The sequence below is a fragment of the Thamnophis sirtalis genome, unplaced genomic scaffold, assembly GCF_051295495.1.
Source record: "Thamnophis sirtalis isolate CommonGarterSnake01/CBP01778 unplaced genomic scaffold, rThaSir2_p1.2 scaffold_4, whole genome shotgun sequence".
In the NCBI taxonomy this organism is placed as follows: domain Eukaryota; kingdom Metazoa; phylum Chordata; class Lepidosauria; order Squamata; family Natricidae; genus Thamnophis; species Thamnophis sirtalis.
This window is the reverse complement of record NW_028261384.1, coordinates 135928835-135945782: the sequence shown is the minus strand read 5'-3', so window position 1 is coordinate 135945782 and position 16948 is coordinate 135928835. Positions and strand designations below refer to the sequence as shown.

General features: G+C 38.2%; 2 protein-coding genes across 2 annotated transcripts; both read left to right on the top strand.

The window, feature by feature from the left end:
• Positions 1–1856: 1856 nt before the first annotated feature.
• Positions 1857–2806, top strand: LOC148046809 (vomeronasal type-2 receptor 26-like). The gene is made up of 2 exons (XM_087714976.1): positions 1857–2053; positions 2494–2806. Exons 1-2 carry the CDS (start codon positions 1857–1859, stop codon positions 2804–2806), a joined length of 510 nt encoding a protein of 169 aa, XP_087571102.1.
• A 1061-nt stretch (positions 2807–3867) lies between these two features.
• LOC148046808 (vomeronasal type-2 receptor 26-like) lies at positions 3868–12763 on the top strand. Its single transcript, XM_087714975.1, has 4 exons — positions 3868–4668; positions 7180–7401; positions 7958–8084; positions 11865–12763. Exons 1-4 carry the CDS (start codon positions 3868–3870, stop codon positions 12761–12763), a joined length of 2049 nt encoding a protein of 682 aa, XP_087571101.1.
• Positions 12764–16948: the final 4185 nt, after the last annotated feature.

Genomic DNA, 16948 nt, shown 5'->3' with positions numbered 1-16948 from the left:
AATTCTTTGATTTCTTGTTTAAAGTCATTGAGTATTTGAAAAAAAAGCTCCTGTGTCAAGGAATCTCCAGTAGGGGGTGTAGGAGGCAAAGGCAGCGATTTACTAACAAGTTCTTTAAGCACATGCGGGGGGGATTTTTTTGCCTGCTTAGACCTGGGAGGCATTATAGATAAAAGCTGAGAATAAACAGATAAACAGTGTCTTCACCTGGTCAGTTCTCAATAAATTATTTGTAGATTTTGCTTGTTAATGAGTAGCAATCTCCGGGGAGATAAAGCCGGTTAATTACGTCATCAATCACCAACACAGTAAAAACGCCATTTTGTAGCCCAGTTGAACAAAGAAGTTTCAAAGGAAAAACAAGGCTGGTGTTTAGATAGTTATTTAAAAAAAACATCACAGGAGTAAGACCCGCTCGTGTTAGCCTTAAGTTGTTTTAAGCAATTTATCATTGTCCTGAGGGGGGGGGGGATCGCCTGTCTAGGGCTGCAAAAAGGCAGCTGCGAGGAACTGGCTGGAGATAAGAGCTCAGTTACGCTGGATCTCTTCTCCGTTCGCAGCCCCCCCAAAAAAGAAAGGGGGCTGTGAACTACGAATAAATCCTAGCACCTGAGCTTCTGCCTGCCCCTTTCTGCCAGAAAGGGGTGATATCTATTGATCTTAATTAGATATACAGACCAGAACTCTGAGAGGGGCTCCGTTGAGCTCCTTCGGCGACAGCTCCTCCCACAGGAAGTCTTCTAAAACTGTTCTTAAATGCTGTAACAGTTCAAATTCTTAACCACTAAAGCCCCTCCAGCAGTTTCATCTGCCGCTGCTTTCACCATTTGCTTGAACCCTATTTCATAATCTTCTCCCAGTTCTTAAGTATATTGTTAAGCAACTGAAAATTTAAATTTGGGGAATGCTAAGGAAAATGCTACTTCCTCATGGCTAACCTAAGTAAAAATGTCACCCAATCTACCATTGTGGAAAAAAAAGAGGCATCACTTCCCATCTAGGGGGATGTGGGAGGAAAACATGGAAATAATTATTTGAGGGATGGGCAAAATATTTAGGCATTGGACGTGATATTATGCAGTTTATGATGAACCGGTAGCGGAAACTTTGAGTCTTTTGCGAATCGGTAAATACTATTTCTGACTGGCCCTGTCCCCATCTATTCTTTGCCTCCCGAGTCACAGCTAATCAGGAGGAAATGGGGATTTTACATTAACCTTCCAATGGAGTGGTGTGGGAATAGAAATTTTACAATGTCCTTCCCCTGCTACACCCACCAAGCCATGCGCAACAAGCCATGCCCATAGAATCGGTAGTAAAATAATTTGAATCCCACCACTGGTAGGCAACTTAACGCTATGCAAAGGAGAGTGAACTGCACCTACTATTTATTGTAAACCAGAATATAAATTCCAAAAGTCGGGTGTATTTGGTATAGCAAATTCCCCTCTGTACATTTTATTAGCAATTGTGCATTTCAAAAAGCATTTAAACATCATCTATCTTTTCTCTTATCAACAACAAAGTAATTATCTCCTACAGAAACCACCATATTTTCTAAACTAGGCAAAAACATCAAAGACTGAACAGGAGGATATTTCAATTCAGCAACAATCAATGCATTTTGAACCCCAGGGGGATTGGCACAGCTTTGTTTCAGAGTCCTTCCTACAGGTTTCCTCCCATTTATTCTCCTCTGTCAGAATACATGCTCAAATCCTGATGCAATTCAGGAAATGAATTGGCAATCTCAAGGGCATCCTTATAGACAATGATAGGTTTTCTGATTAGGTGCACTCTCAGATATAAATTTGAAGGAATCATGATGAAAGACAGAGACATTTTCAAGAGTGTGGATGTTGCTGCTTCTAGTATTCTTGATGAAGAAAATAGGGACGCTGAGCTGCCCTGCGAGTGATGCTTTCCTTATTCCTCATGAGTGGTACCAACCTGGTGACCTTGTCATTGGAGGGATGATGTCCCACATCTATTACAACCTTTTCGGTATTGATTTTAAGGAATATCCTTCTATATCACCTTACGACATACCAGCGTAAGGTTTTTTTCCCCTCTTTTCCTAATCTTAATCTGTTTCCTCAAATTTACTTATGAGAGTATCAATATAGATGTTATAACTAGTCCTTCTATTTATGGGAGAATACATTGTATGGTTTTTTACTTGATTTTAAAGTACTTGTAATATAATGTATAAAGCTTTAGTGGAAAACATCTTCTGAATGACATTTGTAATATTTGTTTTAAATCTGTATCATCATTCTTAACAAAATATATAGAATAAATGACTGATATATGATGGAATTGATTTTGTTGTACATATGTTGTTGTACAAAATATTCAGCATGTTAGAAAACCCATTACTTTCCTACTTTAATCAGAGAAAGAAATGTTAGTTATTCATACAGAAATGATGCAACCTTGCTTATGAGAATAATAAACTTTCTTTTTCAAATGGGGTATTTAAATCCTTTGCAGTGTAGTAATGAAGTTCTACCAGCACATCCTTGCCTTGGCCTTTGCTGTGAAGGAGATCAATGAGGACTCCCAGATCTTACCCAATTTTACTCTTGGGTTCCATATCTATGACAGTTACAACAACCCAAGATTGACCTATCGTACCACTCTGGACCTGCTTTTTAAATCCCAGGAATTTGTCCTTAACTACAAATGTGATAGCCAGAAGAATCTCAAGGCTATCATTGGGGGACTGGATTTTGCCACATCATCTTATATAGCTGAAATTATAGGATTCTTAAAGATTCCACAAGTACGTTTTAAAGGGGTTTAGAAGAAAATTCTTAATCTTATTGTTGTAATGGAATAATTAATACACGTAAAAAATTAGGCCTGGCTTTCTGTTAAAAAGTGTTAGAATGTTCTGCATGCCTTAATGTCAAATACTTAGCATTGTTATCTGAAACTACCATGCCAGTTACACAAAGTGAATATCAGGAGTAGCTGAAGGAATATTTGAATTGCTTTGCTAAAATAATTGATTTTATTATTTATTTTATTTATTTTGTGAAGCATGTATTAGATAACATATTTAAGTATAAACATGATTTTAATACATGAAATGGATATGAATAAAAAAAGGATCATTAGGACACAGACAGTTGGCTCGCTGGTGCGTTTATGCAGGAGCATTTCAGACATCTTAGGAATGGGGTGAGGTTGATAGTAGACAGTCTAAGGTTAAAGCTCTGGGGATTTGGGGAAGAAACCACAGAGTCAGGTAGTGCATTCCAGGCATGGACAGTTCTGTTGCTGAAGTCATTTTTTCTGAAATCGAGTTTTGAGTGGTTTACCTTAAGTTTGCAACTATTGTGTGGTCATGTGTTTTTGTGTTTGAAGCTGAAATAGTCATTGAAAGATAGGACATTGTAGCAGATTATTTTATGTACTACACTTAGGTCCAGCCAAAGGGGCACAGGGGGCCCTCACAAGCTCTATTTTCAGCTGTGAGAACATCCTCCAGCACGCTGAAAGCTAAAATGGAGGTTGGGAGGGCCAGGCCGAGGAACCAGGGGCTAGTCCTTCACTGTTTCCAGGGAAGCCCTGTGGGCCAGATCTATGAACTTCCCAAGCTCGATCCAGCCCCTGGGCCTTGAGTTTGACACCCCTGATCTAGTGCATATGATAGAAATATTTCCCCCAAAATTGTATCTATATTCTTTAGGAAATGCTAGGACAACAATTTTCCTTGGATATATTTTAAATGGAAACAAATAAAAAAATTAAATTTTTAAAAAAGTCTCACCAGAATTCTATTGGACTTTCTTTTAGCTAACTTGTGTCGCATTACCTCAGGAGGAATTTGAGACCAGTAAGCTCTCTTCACTTTATTTCATGGTCCCCAAAGAGGAAAAGCAGTACATTGGGATCATCCAACTGCTTCACCATTTTAGGTGGACATGGATTGGGATATTTTATGTTCTTAATAACAATGGAGAAAAATTCTTACAGAAAATGCAGGCCTTACTTTCACAGAATGGAATATGTTCAGCATTCATAGAAAGGCTTGATCCCACATTATACTTTGAAAACTTGGAAGAAACCTATCTACGAATTTTCATTAATTCAATTAATATGTTGAGTAGCAAATCCAATGCATTTCTTGTCTATGGACAATCCGGAACAATTGTTTGGCTAAGACTTGTAATATTTATGTCAGATCCTGAAAGCAAAGAAACTGCCTTATTTGGGAAGGTGTGGATCGTGACTGCAATGATTGATTTTGCACTAACAGGTGTTCAAATCAGTTGGGATCTCAAGATGTTCCATGGGGCTCTTTCCTTCACCATTCATTCAAAAGCTGTTGTAGGTTTCAGGGAATTTGTTCAGACCATCAAACCTCTTTCAGACTCCAGAGATGGGTTTCGACAGGATATTTGGGAACAGTCATTTGACTGTTCATTTCCAAAGTCAGAGTTACAAGAAATACACAGTAGGAGATGCACTGAGGAGATGAAGCTGGAGGATCTTCCTGCACCTCTGTTTGAAATGGAAATGACTGGCCAAAGCTACAGCGTCTACAATGCTGTTTATGCTGTGGCTCATGCTTTGCAGGCTCTAGACATGTTGAGGTTCAAAAGGAGGAAAACCATGACGAGTAAAAACCCTGATCTTCCACAGCTACAGCCTTGGCAGGTATTCCATTTGCACTGGAGGCTTCTTTTATTTCAATCAGCAGTTTGAAATAGAATTACCTTTTTAACCCATTGTGGAAACTCTTAATATATTTTACATGTGTAGAAAAAAATAGAAATAGAACCCTTTCTTGACAGTAATTAGTTGGGGAAAAATTGCCTTCAGAAATTCTGGCTGCTCCATAATAGCAGATATTTACAATGCAAATAGAATAGAATAGAATAGAATAGAATAGAATAGAATAGAATAACAGAGTTGAAAGGGACCTTGGAGTTTTTCTAGTCCAACCCACTGCTTAGACAGGAAACCCTACACCACTTCAGACAAATGGTTATCTAATCTCTAATCTACCCAATTCCTGCAACCGTTCTTCATATGTTTTAGTTTCCAGTCCCCTAATCATCTTTATTGTTATTCTCTGCACTCTTTCTAGAGTCTCAGCATCTTTTTTTTTACATTGTGGCAGCCAGATATGAATGCAGTATTCCATGTGTGGCGTTACGAAGGCAATTTAAAGTGGTATTAACTGTTCAAGTGATCCTGATTTAATCCCTCTGTTTATGCAGCCTAGAACTGGGATGGATTTTTTTGGCAGTTGCTGGACACTGCTGGCTCATATTTAAATGGTTGTCCACCAGGACTCCAAAATCCCTCCTAAAAATTACTACTATTGAGCAAGGAGCTACATATACAGTACCTGTATTTATTTTCATGCCTAAATGTAGAACCTTACTTTTTTAACCATTGAATTTCATTTTATTGGATAGCCTCCTATGTTCAAGTCTGTCAAGATCTTTCAGTATCTTGAGTCAATCTTCTTGAGTGTTGGCTATTCCTGCCAGTTTGGTGTCATCTGCAAATTTGATGAGTTCCACATATGTTCCCCCCTCCAAGTCATTGATGAAGATGTTGAAGAGTACTGGGCCTTAAACAGAGCCTTTGGGTACCCCACTGCATACTTTCCTTCATGTAGATGAAATTCCATTGACGACTACACATTGAGTGCAGTTGGTCAGTCAGTTCTGAATCCATCTGATGGTGATGCTATCTAACCCACATTTTTGTACTTTATCTAGTAGTAGTTATGGTCTACTTCATCAAATGCCTTACTGAAGTCCAAGTATATCAACTAATTTTGTCACTTTGCCAAAGAATGCAACAAGATTAGTCTGGCATGATCTCTTTTTGACAAAACCATGTTGGTTTTTGGGTTTTTTCTTTGTGAGGTTCTAGTTTTTTCTGATTCATTGCTTGATTATCTTTTCCAGAATCTTCTCTGATATTGAGGTCAGGCTGATAGCTCTGTGGTTTCCTGGATCTATATTTTTCCTTTTTTGAAGATAGGAACTACATCAGCTCTTTTCCAGTCCTCTGGCTGTTCCATAGTGCTCTAGGATCTTTGAAAGATATAGTTCAGCGATACTGCTATCCAATCTGCCAGTTCCTTCAGAACCTTCTGGTGTAATCTATCCAGTCCTGGTGACTTGAAATCAGTTAGGGTAGACAGGTGCTTACATTCCATTTTCTTCCCCATTTTAACTTGTGTTCCTAATCCGTTTTTTGTAGTGTTGTTTTTGATAGGTTGGGTTGTTTTTTCCCTTTGTGGAAAGAGAGTGGCAAAAAATAAGTTGAGCAGTTTTGCTTTCTCCCTGTTGATTGTACCTTCTTGACACTTTCTCCCAGCAATGGACCAATTGTTTCGTTGTCTTTTTTCTTGTTTTGAACATATTGAAGCTTTTTTTGGTCACAAGTTGTTTATTAGAAAGCCATTTGTTTGAAATGTTGTAGCATCTTCTCATTGATCTGGCTGTTTTACTAGAAATCATTCAAGGTATCTTGCATCTGTGTTATGTTGTTCTGTATAAAATACATACCAAAAATGATTAAAAATATTTAATAAATCAGCATAGCTTGAAAAGTAATAGTGAAAAAGATAATTTATATTATTTTTGTTATTTCTCCAAAAACTAATCAATTCTCAAATAATTGACTAACTACTTTTTCTGTCTCTTTGGGATATTTAGAGGCATCTTAGGCCCTTTTTAAATGTGGCATGCATAGTATGAAACAACCTTATATTTGCAGAATGAGTCTCTATCAGTCTCTAACTCTAATTTATCTATTAAAGAAAGCTTCTGTTTCAAATTCTAAAATCTGAAAATTAACCAGACCTCAGACTCTCAAATAGCTTTGTACCAATGAGTAAATATTATACATTATCTATCTTGAATTAGTTTTTGTTAATAAATGGAGAAAGTGATATAATTCCAAAAGCCTATTTTCATTCCGATTCTCTGCATTGTTATACTTCCATAAATAATATCAAATAAATGAAAGAGTTGATATATATATTTCCATACGATATTGATTATAATATTTCTAAGTTTACATAATTATTAAGAGTTATTGGAAAGGGCAGAATGGGTGAATGTAACTTGGATATCTTTTTGTCTTCTCTATTACGTTGCTTTTAATTCCCTCTCTCTTTTATTTCCTTTCAATTAGCTCCATTCATTTCTTCAAGGCATTTCTTTTAACAATTCAGCTGGGGAGAGAGTGTTTCTGAATGAGAAAGGGGAAGCAACTGGTGGATTCGACATCACCAACTTGATCACTTTTCCAAATAGATCCTTTCAGAGAGTTAGAGTTGGAAAGCTGGATGTAGAGGCTCCCAAAGGGAAGGAATTATGGGTTGATGAAGACGTGATTGTCTGGAGTCCAGGTTTTAATCAGGTATCAAATTAGTGAATTGACTATATCATAATCTATTATAATGCCATATTGAACCTAATCTCAGTCAAAATCTGATTCCTGGATTTTAAAGAAAGAATGGAATACTATTTTCAAATGTTGTTGATATCAAGCACTCATTAAATTGACAAAATGACATTACAATACAAGTTGGCATGTTTGGTTTGCACATCCGTTTGAAAACACAAGAGCAGCCATTTTTCCATGAAATTGCTCCCCTGTGCAATTATTTACTTCCCCTGCTCTTCAAATAGGACCTTTTTTACATCATTATGGTTTCCACATCTTTTAAGTTGCAGAGGAAATTAATAAGTTCAGTATTACTTTCCATGACATAGTTACAAAGTGTTATGATTTGTTCACCCTGTCCTTCAAGCAGGAAATTTTGTACATCATTACAATTTCTAATTTTTTGAATACCTGCATCTTTTATCAATCCTTTGGGAAGTCAAAAATAATTCCCCTCCATAAAGGAGAAAAATTACAGAATCTAACTCTAATTTCGTCCAATTTCAAAACCTTTTGTGCTTATCGCCAGGTTCCTCCATTTTCTCGATGCAATGACCCCTGTTTACCTGGATCCTGGAAGAAAGGAATTGAGGGGGATCAGTTCTGCTGCTATGACTGTGTTCCATGCCCAGAAGGGAAGATTTCAAACCATAATGGTAGGGTAGTAATTCTACCATTTTTCATTTGACTTAAGGAAAAGTTTAATAAAATGCTTCTATGCATAACTTTAATAAGGAGATTTTCGATAATATGGAATACCAATAAAGAAGAATATTTGTAGCTCAGGGTTGAAATGAGGGGTCCTTGGGGATCTCTGAGCTTACTTGTTTTCTTGCAGATGTTTAATTATCCTACGTAGGTAACATAATCACTGCTAGTAAGGAATGCTGTTTGCTTTCTGTTGTCTGGGTATCCAGAGTAAGGACTTTATTTAAAGTAGCCCAAATACAGTTCTGCAACCCAGAACAACAGAAAATGGAAAGGGAGAATCTATGCAACACATTTTTAAAAAATGCATTACCACACATCTTCAACAAAATGTTCCTAACCACTCAATCCAATACAGCACAACAAACACAAACCCTAAACAGAATTACACTGTTATACATCAACAATATCTCAAAAGCCACCAAACAAACTGGACAATCATATAGAATCAGTGTAGCACATGAGCCAACTAAAGCCCATCAAAATTTCCTAAGCAAACCAAAAGACGGAGCAAGCACAGAAGAAAAACAAGAGTCATGTAAAGGTACAATATAAGAACTGCAACCACCACTAAATAGGAAGAACAGGCAGAATACTGTCCGAATCTATCCATGAATACCAACTGGGGTCAGAAGACATGAATAGGCACACAGAGGAAAAAATTAGAAGAGAGGGCAAAATGGGTAACCAAACTGAAGGTGGTGGAAAAAGCCTTGCAACAGGACCCACTAGATGATAAAAAAAAAAGAAGAAATGGCTAGAATTAAGCACGGGATATCTCTTCTAGATCATGAGGATGTTGCTCGGAAACTTAGGGGGATTAAGCAAAACTTTTTTGAGGATGCTAACAAACTGGGTTGTTGGCTCTCTTATAGACTACGGAAAGAAAGAGAGAGCAGATGTATAGCTCAACTGCAGAATAGTAAAGGGGAATTAGTTGAAATCACGGGAAATTTTTCAAGGTTTTTTTCAGCAACTATATAGTAGAGGGGAAATTTCTGAGGACCAAATTAAGGAATTTTTAGATAATGCAAATCTACCTAAGATCTCAAAATAAGACCATACCAAAATTAAAAACTATAATTTGACCATACCCAAATTAAAAACTATAGGCCCATTTCACTTTTGAATGTGGATTATAAAATCTTTTGCAGCTATACTGGCAGATAGACTTAAATTCTTCCTTAGCAAATTTATACACCCTGATCAGAACAGCTTCCTGCCGCAAAGGCATTTGAAAGATAATGTTAGAATTATTTTGGATGCCTTAGAATATTATTAAGCCCGGCCAGACAAACAAGTGGCCTTTATGTTTCTCGACGCACAAAAGGCTTTTGATCGGGTAAATTGGAAGTTTATGTTGTCACAATTTGAAAATATGAAGTTTGGAGAAAACTTCTTAAACACAGTTTGGGCAATTTATGTACGACAAACTGCGACATTATTGGTAAATGGAGAAGAGGCGAGTGATATTGAGATTGGTAAAGGCACAAGACAAGGATGCCAGTTATCCCCCTTACTATTTATCCCTACATTAGAACCCCTTCTTAGAATAGTGAGGAGTGATATACAAATTAAAGGGTTACGAGTTAAAGCTCAGGAATTTAAGGTCCAGGCTTTTGCCAACGACCTTGTTTTTATTCTGGAGGATCCTATGGCTTCTGGGATACAACTTTTACATAAAATAGAGGAGAACAGTATGATAGCGGGGTTATGTATAAATAAAGAGAAGACAAAACTGTTAATTAAGAATATGACTTTGAACCAGAAAAGGGAAGTACAAAGCCTGTTAGGGATTAACATGGCCCACAAAATACAATACTTGGGAATTTGGTTTATGGAGAGATGTTCCTCTCTCAAGGTAGATAATTATATGAAATTACTACAACAGGTTCTAAGGATATGACTAATTGGAGTGGCAAACAACTGTCTTTGATGGGCAGGATTGGGACAGTTAAGACTCATGTACTATCGAAATTTTAATTTTTGTTTCAAACGGCACCGACTAAATTGGACAAAAAATTTTTAAAATCCTTGGAGACAATATTGACTTGATTTATATGGCAAGACAAGATAGCATGAATTAAAGGCCAAATGTTTCAAAAACGTAAAGAACTGGAAGGCTTCGGAGTACCCAACTGGGAAGCATATAATAATGCAGCAATTATGACATGGGTGAAGGATTGGGTGACGTTGAGTAGAAGGCGCCTATTGGCTATAGAGGGACATGACCTCCCCCAGGGATGGCATGCCTCCCTCTGGCAAGGAAGAGATACTCCCATAGGTACTTCATGGGACATTATATTCGGAAGATTTTGATGGGGGTGTGGGAAAAGATGAGGAAAAAGTATTATCTTAGGGTTCTGTGTTGGTTGGCACCGTTGGAGGCCTTAACGCATCCCAGTGTATTTAACTGGACAAGAAACATAACATATAAAGATATTATGAGAGAAGATGGCAAGATGAAAACAAAGATGAAAATAGAGCAGCAGGGTAGGAGTCTGGAATGGTGGGAATATTTACAGATTAGAAATAGGTTTAAAAGCAAAAAGGAATGGTTTGGGATCTACCCAAACCTTCCGGAGTTGGATAAGATTTTGTTTGGCGGAGAAAAGAAAATGTTCTTGAAGACCTATCATTTTTTGACCTTTCAAGATGCTAAAGAAGAGATGGATAAAAGCCATCTAATAACATGGGAGAGAAACTTTGGCTATGAGATTGAAATGGGCAAATGGTGGGCTCTATGGAGTAAGACTATTAAACTTACAATATCTACAGCGTTTAAAGAAAAAGTATACAGGATGGTTAATAGATGGCACTTCCCCCCAACGAGGTTAGCCAAAATGTTTCCTGGGTTATCTCCACTGTATTGGAAATGTGGAAGAAGGGATGGCACATTCTACCATATTTGGTGGTATTGTACAGAGGCCACAAAATACTGGAGAAGGATTCAAAACTGGCTAAAAGAGGTTACCGGGGCAAGCATGAAATGGAAAACCGAGAATTTTCTACTAAGCATGAAACCAGAAAACATGAGTAAATCTATATGGCATTTGAGCCTACATATAATTGTGGCTGCAAGATTAACCTATGCACAATTTTGGAAATCTACTACCATACCATCGGAAAACGCCATTATTAAAAAGATCTATGAATGTGCAGAAATGGACAGAATGACGGGTTGGCTGAGGGAAAAAGGAGAAACGGAACATTATCTTAGCTGGAACCTCTGGTATATGTAGGCAACAAGGAGAACAGCAGGGACTTAAAACGGGGAAAGTTAAATAGCAATTGTTAACAATGGGAACTAAAAGTGAACATGGGTATTGTAATAGATCCCTGAAGTTTGTAACGAGAAGATGCTGCTTAGAGACTAAACAATGAGGAAGGGGAAAAAAAGTTGGGCTGTGAATGACTGTCACCGTGGGGTGGGGAGGGGTGTATGTTTAAAGTTGTATTTGTGTTTCTATGTTTTATTCTTTAAAAAATGTATAACTAATAAAGATTATTTAAAAAAGAAGAAGTTGCAAAAAGGCCATCAGTAAACAGTTCAACCAAAGACTCTCTAAGTAGGTCCCCATCCACATAGACTGGCAAGACATTTTGATGGTATTTAGTTTGGGTCGATGAAACATTTACAAGGAAACAAGCAAACACAGAGAGCACCAAGCACCCCTCAATAGTATGGAATGCCTAGATGAAAAGAAATATGTTGATTTTCCTTCCAGATATGGAAGATTGCTTTGAATGTTCTGAAGATCATTATCCAAATAAAGAAAAGAATGGATGTAAACTGAAACAGCTAGTTTTCCTAATTTTTGAAGAATCCTTAGGAATTGGTTCAGCCTCAGCAGCTCTTGGTTTCTTCTTCTGGACCTCTTGGATTCTTGGAATTTTTATTAAGCACAAGGATACTCCCATTGTCAAAGCCAACAACAGGTCCCTCACCTACACCCTCCTTGTCTCTCTTCTGCTCTGTTTTCTCTCCTCTTTGCTCTTCCTCAGCCAGCCTGGAAAAGTGACCTGCCTTCTCCGACAATCAATGTTTGGCATCACTTTCTCAGTGGCTATTTCTAGTGTACTGGCCAAAACCACCACTGTAGTTGTTGCTTTCATGGCCACTAAACCTGGATCTCAGATGAGGAAATGGGTGGGGAAAAGATTGGCCTTTTCTATTGTCATTTCCTGCTCTCTCTTCCAAGTATGTATTTGCATTGTTTGGTTGTCGACATCTCCCCCATTCCCAGAGTTGGACATGCATTCACAGCCTCAAGAAATGATTTTACAATGCAATGAGGGGTCAGCTTTCTTCTTCTACTGTGTCTTGGGCTACATGGGTATCTTGGCCATCGCCAGCTTTATTGTGGCTTTCCTTGCCCGTAAATTACCTGACAGCTTTAACGAAGCAAAGTTCATCACCTTCAGCATGTTGGCCTTTTGCAGTGTGTGGATCTCCTTCTTTCCAGCCTATCTGAGCACAAAAGGAAAAGCCATGGTAGCTGTGGAGGTCTTCTCTATTTTGGCCTCCAGTGCTGCATTACTGGGATGCATATTCCTCCCAAAATGCTACATCATTGTTTTCCGCCCTGACCTCAACCACAGGGAGCTACTCACAAAGAGATGTTAATTTCTGGCTCAGAAAAATTGCTTTAAAAATTACTAGAATGACTAATACCTATACTAAACATATAAGTGATAGGGGCAGAGGGGCATTTCTGTCAAAGAAAGATTTGTGTAGCATATTTATGATTATTTAGATTCATTATTTTTGCCCATTTCAAAATCTCTGCTCTTGTTTCTTCATTTTCTCCATTTCACAAGATTCTTTAACATAATGCTTTCTCCTTTTCAACATGTGCATTGAACTTGATTTTGGTCATCTAAGATTGTTATTCCCTGTTAGGATTTTTCAGATATTGATGAACATCAAATTATGTCCGATATTTGCAGGGACATTACATGAATTCCTAAAGCATTACATAAATACATTAACAAGTATATTTCCATTTTAAAATCATAAATTTATCACAGTATCATTTACTTTGTATTTGTCAGTGTTCTTTCAACTGTAAAATTTATTGAGTTTGTAATTCTTCTAAGCTTAACTGTATTTTAGAAAAGCATGAAGACTGAAGATATCTTCACGGTCATGTGGCTGGGATGCCGAAGTGCTTAAGGTGCACCGAATGCTGTTACCTTCCCACCAAAGTTGGTTCCTATTTTTTTACTTGTATTTTTACATGCTTTCGAACTGCTAGGTTGGCAGAACCTTGAAAAAGTAACGGAAGCACACGTCGTTACGCGACACTAGGAATTCAAACCACCGAACTGCTGACCTTTCTAATCAACAAGCTCAGCCTCTTAGTTACTGAGCCACCTTGTCCCCTTAAGAACCTTACATAATTTCAAAAATATATTTTCATTCTGCTTCAATTCATTTTTCCCTTCCCTTCGGTTAGGAATATAATCTAACTGTTTGGTTGGCAATATATAAATCATCTAACAATGCTGTACCTGTTTCTTTAAATCATGCTGTAAATGTGGTTGCTGTTTCCTCAATCGGCCGTAGGATGGAGCCAGAATCACTGTTAGATGCTGATCTGATATGAGTGTTTGGAAGCTGGCTGTTAGAAGTGCCATATAGTGATCAGCGTGAGCTATTGTATGTTTTGCAACTGCTAGCAAACTTTGTGTACTGGACTGTTTGTATGATTATGGACTATGTTATTTGGATTATCCTTTAACTGAAAGACGTTGATGACTGACTGTCTTAACCATGTATGACTTGGATTGTTTGATGGACTCTGATACCTCTATTTCCACAAAAGTAAAAGCCTATTTTAAACTGCAGTGTCTCTGTATGCTGGTTTGTGTATTCTCCAACACAATGCTTCTCTGAACGAACTCGCTCTCCCAATGTGGAGCTTACCCAACACCTTCAAATAGTATTATATTTAATACAAGAGTGGATAAGTACCTTTCCTTGCAGTATAAATTATCAAATTTCTAAGCATACATATTTAATAATAGTTTTAGGATATTCTCTACTCTCTTACATGGCTTTCAACTTCCTCTCTCTATTCCCTTTCAAGTAGATCCACTCATTTCTTCAAGGCATTGCTTTTAACAATTCAGCTGGGGAGAGAGTCCTCCTGAATGAGAAAGGGGAAGCAACAGGTGGATTTGACATCACTGACTTCATCAGTTTTCCAAACAGATCCTTTCAGACAGTCAGTTGGAAAGCTCGAACTTGAGGCTCCAAAAGGGAAGGAATTATAGATCGATGAAGATATGATAGTCTGGAATGCAGCTTTTAACCAAGTATTTTATTAATTAATCCACCACCACTTAATCCATCATGAACCCATATTGAACATATTCTCTTTAGAAATCTGAATTCTGGATTTTTAAAGAAACAATGGCAAATTGTTTTCAAATGTTGATGATAATCAAGCACTCATTAAATTGACAATATGATATCACAATACAAAAGCCATGTTTATGTATTTTATTTGCATTTACATTTTAAATCCAGAGTGTGACCATTTTTAAGTGATATTGTCAGCATATGCAATTATTATTATTTTAAACATATTTTTACTATAAAGTTTTCTTCATTTTACACCATAGTTTCAGCTTTGAAAAAGCAATATACTGGTTGCTTCCACAATTGTTTACAATATACATATTATTATGCCACCTATTTGCATATTATTTTCAGCGTATAAGAACCACAGGAGTATAAGATCCACCAAGTTTTTGAAGAGGCATTTTTTTTTAAAAAAAGTAGGTAGGTAGATAGAGGGATAGATAGGGAGAGAGAAATACAATAGGTAGGTAGAGAGATAGAGAGTAGTTAGGTGGATAGATAGATAAAGGGAGAAAGAGAGAGAAATAGTGTGTGTGTGTGTGTGTGTGTGTGTGTGTAGGTAGGTAGGTAGGTAGGTGTGTGGGTAGGTAGAGGGATAGAGAGAGAGAAAGAGATAGAGAAATACAGTAGATAGGTAGGGAGAGAGAGAGTAGTTAGGTAAGTAGATAAAAAGAGAGAGAGAGAAAGAGAGAGAGAGAAATACAGTAGGTAGGTAGGGAGAGAGAGAGTGTGTGTAATTAGGTAGGTACGTATAGGGATAGACAAAGAGAAATAGAGAGAGAAATACAATAGATAGGTAGGGAGAGAGAGAGTAGTTTGTTTAAGGTGACCAGACGTCCCGCTTTTGGCGGAACAGGAACACTTTCCAACAATTTTTCCCGCGTCCCGCGTCGTTTCCAAAAAATCCTGATTTTTAATTTTGCCGCTTTCTTTACTCGCTCGCTCCCCCGCCCATCCACACTAAGTCTAAGCCAGCCCAGCCTGCCGCTCACTGATTGGGTCTGGACTCCAGCATATCAGTGAGCGGGCTGGGGAAGGAAAACTTTAAGCACGCTGCTCACTCGAGCCTCCATTTCGCCTTCGCCTTTGCTTCTTCAGGTAAGCAACTCTGGCGGCGGGAATCGAGAGGCTTCGGGTGGGCTGTGGCGGCCTAGCTTTTGCAAGGGAAGGCCTTCCCTTGCCAAGGCCTTCCCTAGGGAGGCCGCGGGCTGACAGTAGCCGTCGTGGTCTAGCTTCCCCCCCCCATCCTGCCTCCTCTCCAAACCACTAAGGGATCCTAGCTTTTTTTGTCCCTCCAGTCCAGTCCAGTCAGTGTCTTACCTGTTCCTGCTGCCTGACTGCCTGCTCCCTGGGCTTCCATCCCATCAATCACTGCAAGGATCCATCATATTGAAGTTGGTAAGTGAAGTTGGCTTTCTTCGTGGTGGGGACGGAGGAGCCGGGGGGGTGCGGCAGAGCCAGTGGTGAGAGAGCGATGCAATCTCCACCGCTGTGCAGAAGCAATCCCCACCACCCGCTGTGTCAAAGCAGGCGCCTCGTGGCAGGGACGGAGAAGCCGGGGGTCGGCAGAGCCAGCGGCAAGAGAGCGATTCAATCTCCACCGCTGTGCAGAAGCAATCCCTGCCATCCGCTGTGTCACATTTTCACACTTAGTGTGAAAAATGGTCATCAGTCAATTTTTTCAATGCCATTGTAACTTTGATAGTGACCAAAGTTACAATGGCATTGAAAAAAGTGACTGATGACCATTTTTCACACTTAGAGACCGTTGCAGCATCCTCATGGTCATGCAATCAAAATTTTGATGCTTGGCAACAGAGTCATATTTATGATGATTTCAGTGTCCTGGGGTGATGTAATCACCTTTTGACAAAGTCAAATGGGGAAACCTTTGTCAAAAGGTCACAAAAGAGGCAGTTACATGACCCCAGGACACTGAAACCATCATAAATACGAATCTGTTGCCAAACATCAAAATTTTGATCGCATGACCATAAGGATGCTGCAACAGTCGCTAAGTGTGAAAATGGTCGCTAAGCGTGAAAAATGTTAATCAGTCACTTTTTTCAATGCCATTGTAACTTTGGTCACTAAATGGACTGTTTGAAAGCTAAGACTAGCTTGCATAATGCCTTATGCTAGCTTACATTTCCAAGAGAGAGAAGCTAAACTCCTTATTAAAAATTTAAATAGAAATGAATAGAGTAGAGTAGAGTAGAGTAGAGTAGAATAGAATAGTTTATTAGCCAAGTGTGATTGGACACACAAGGAATTTGTCTTTGGTGAATATGCTCTCAGTGTACATAAAGAAAAATAAAACATAAATAGTCTAAGACAATTTAAAAAAAGAATCCACACAGAATAAATTGAAGTAAAACTATTTTTAAAAATTCTATACACAATACATTTCAAAGTATTGAGTATAGAATTTTTAAAAATGGT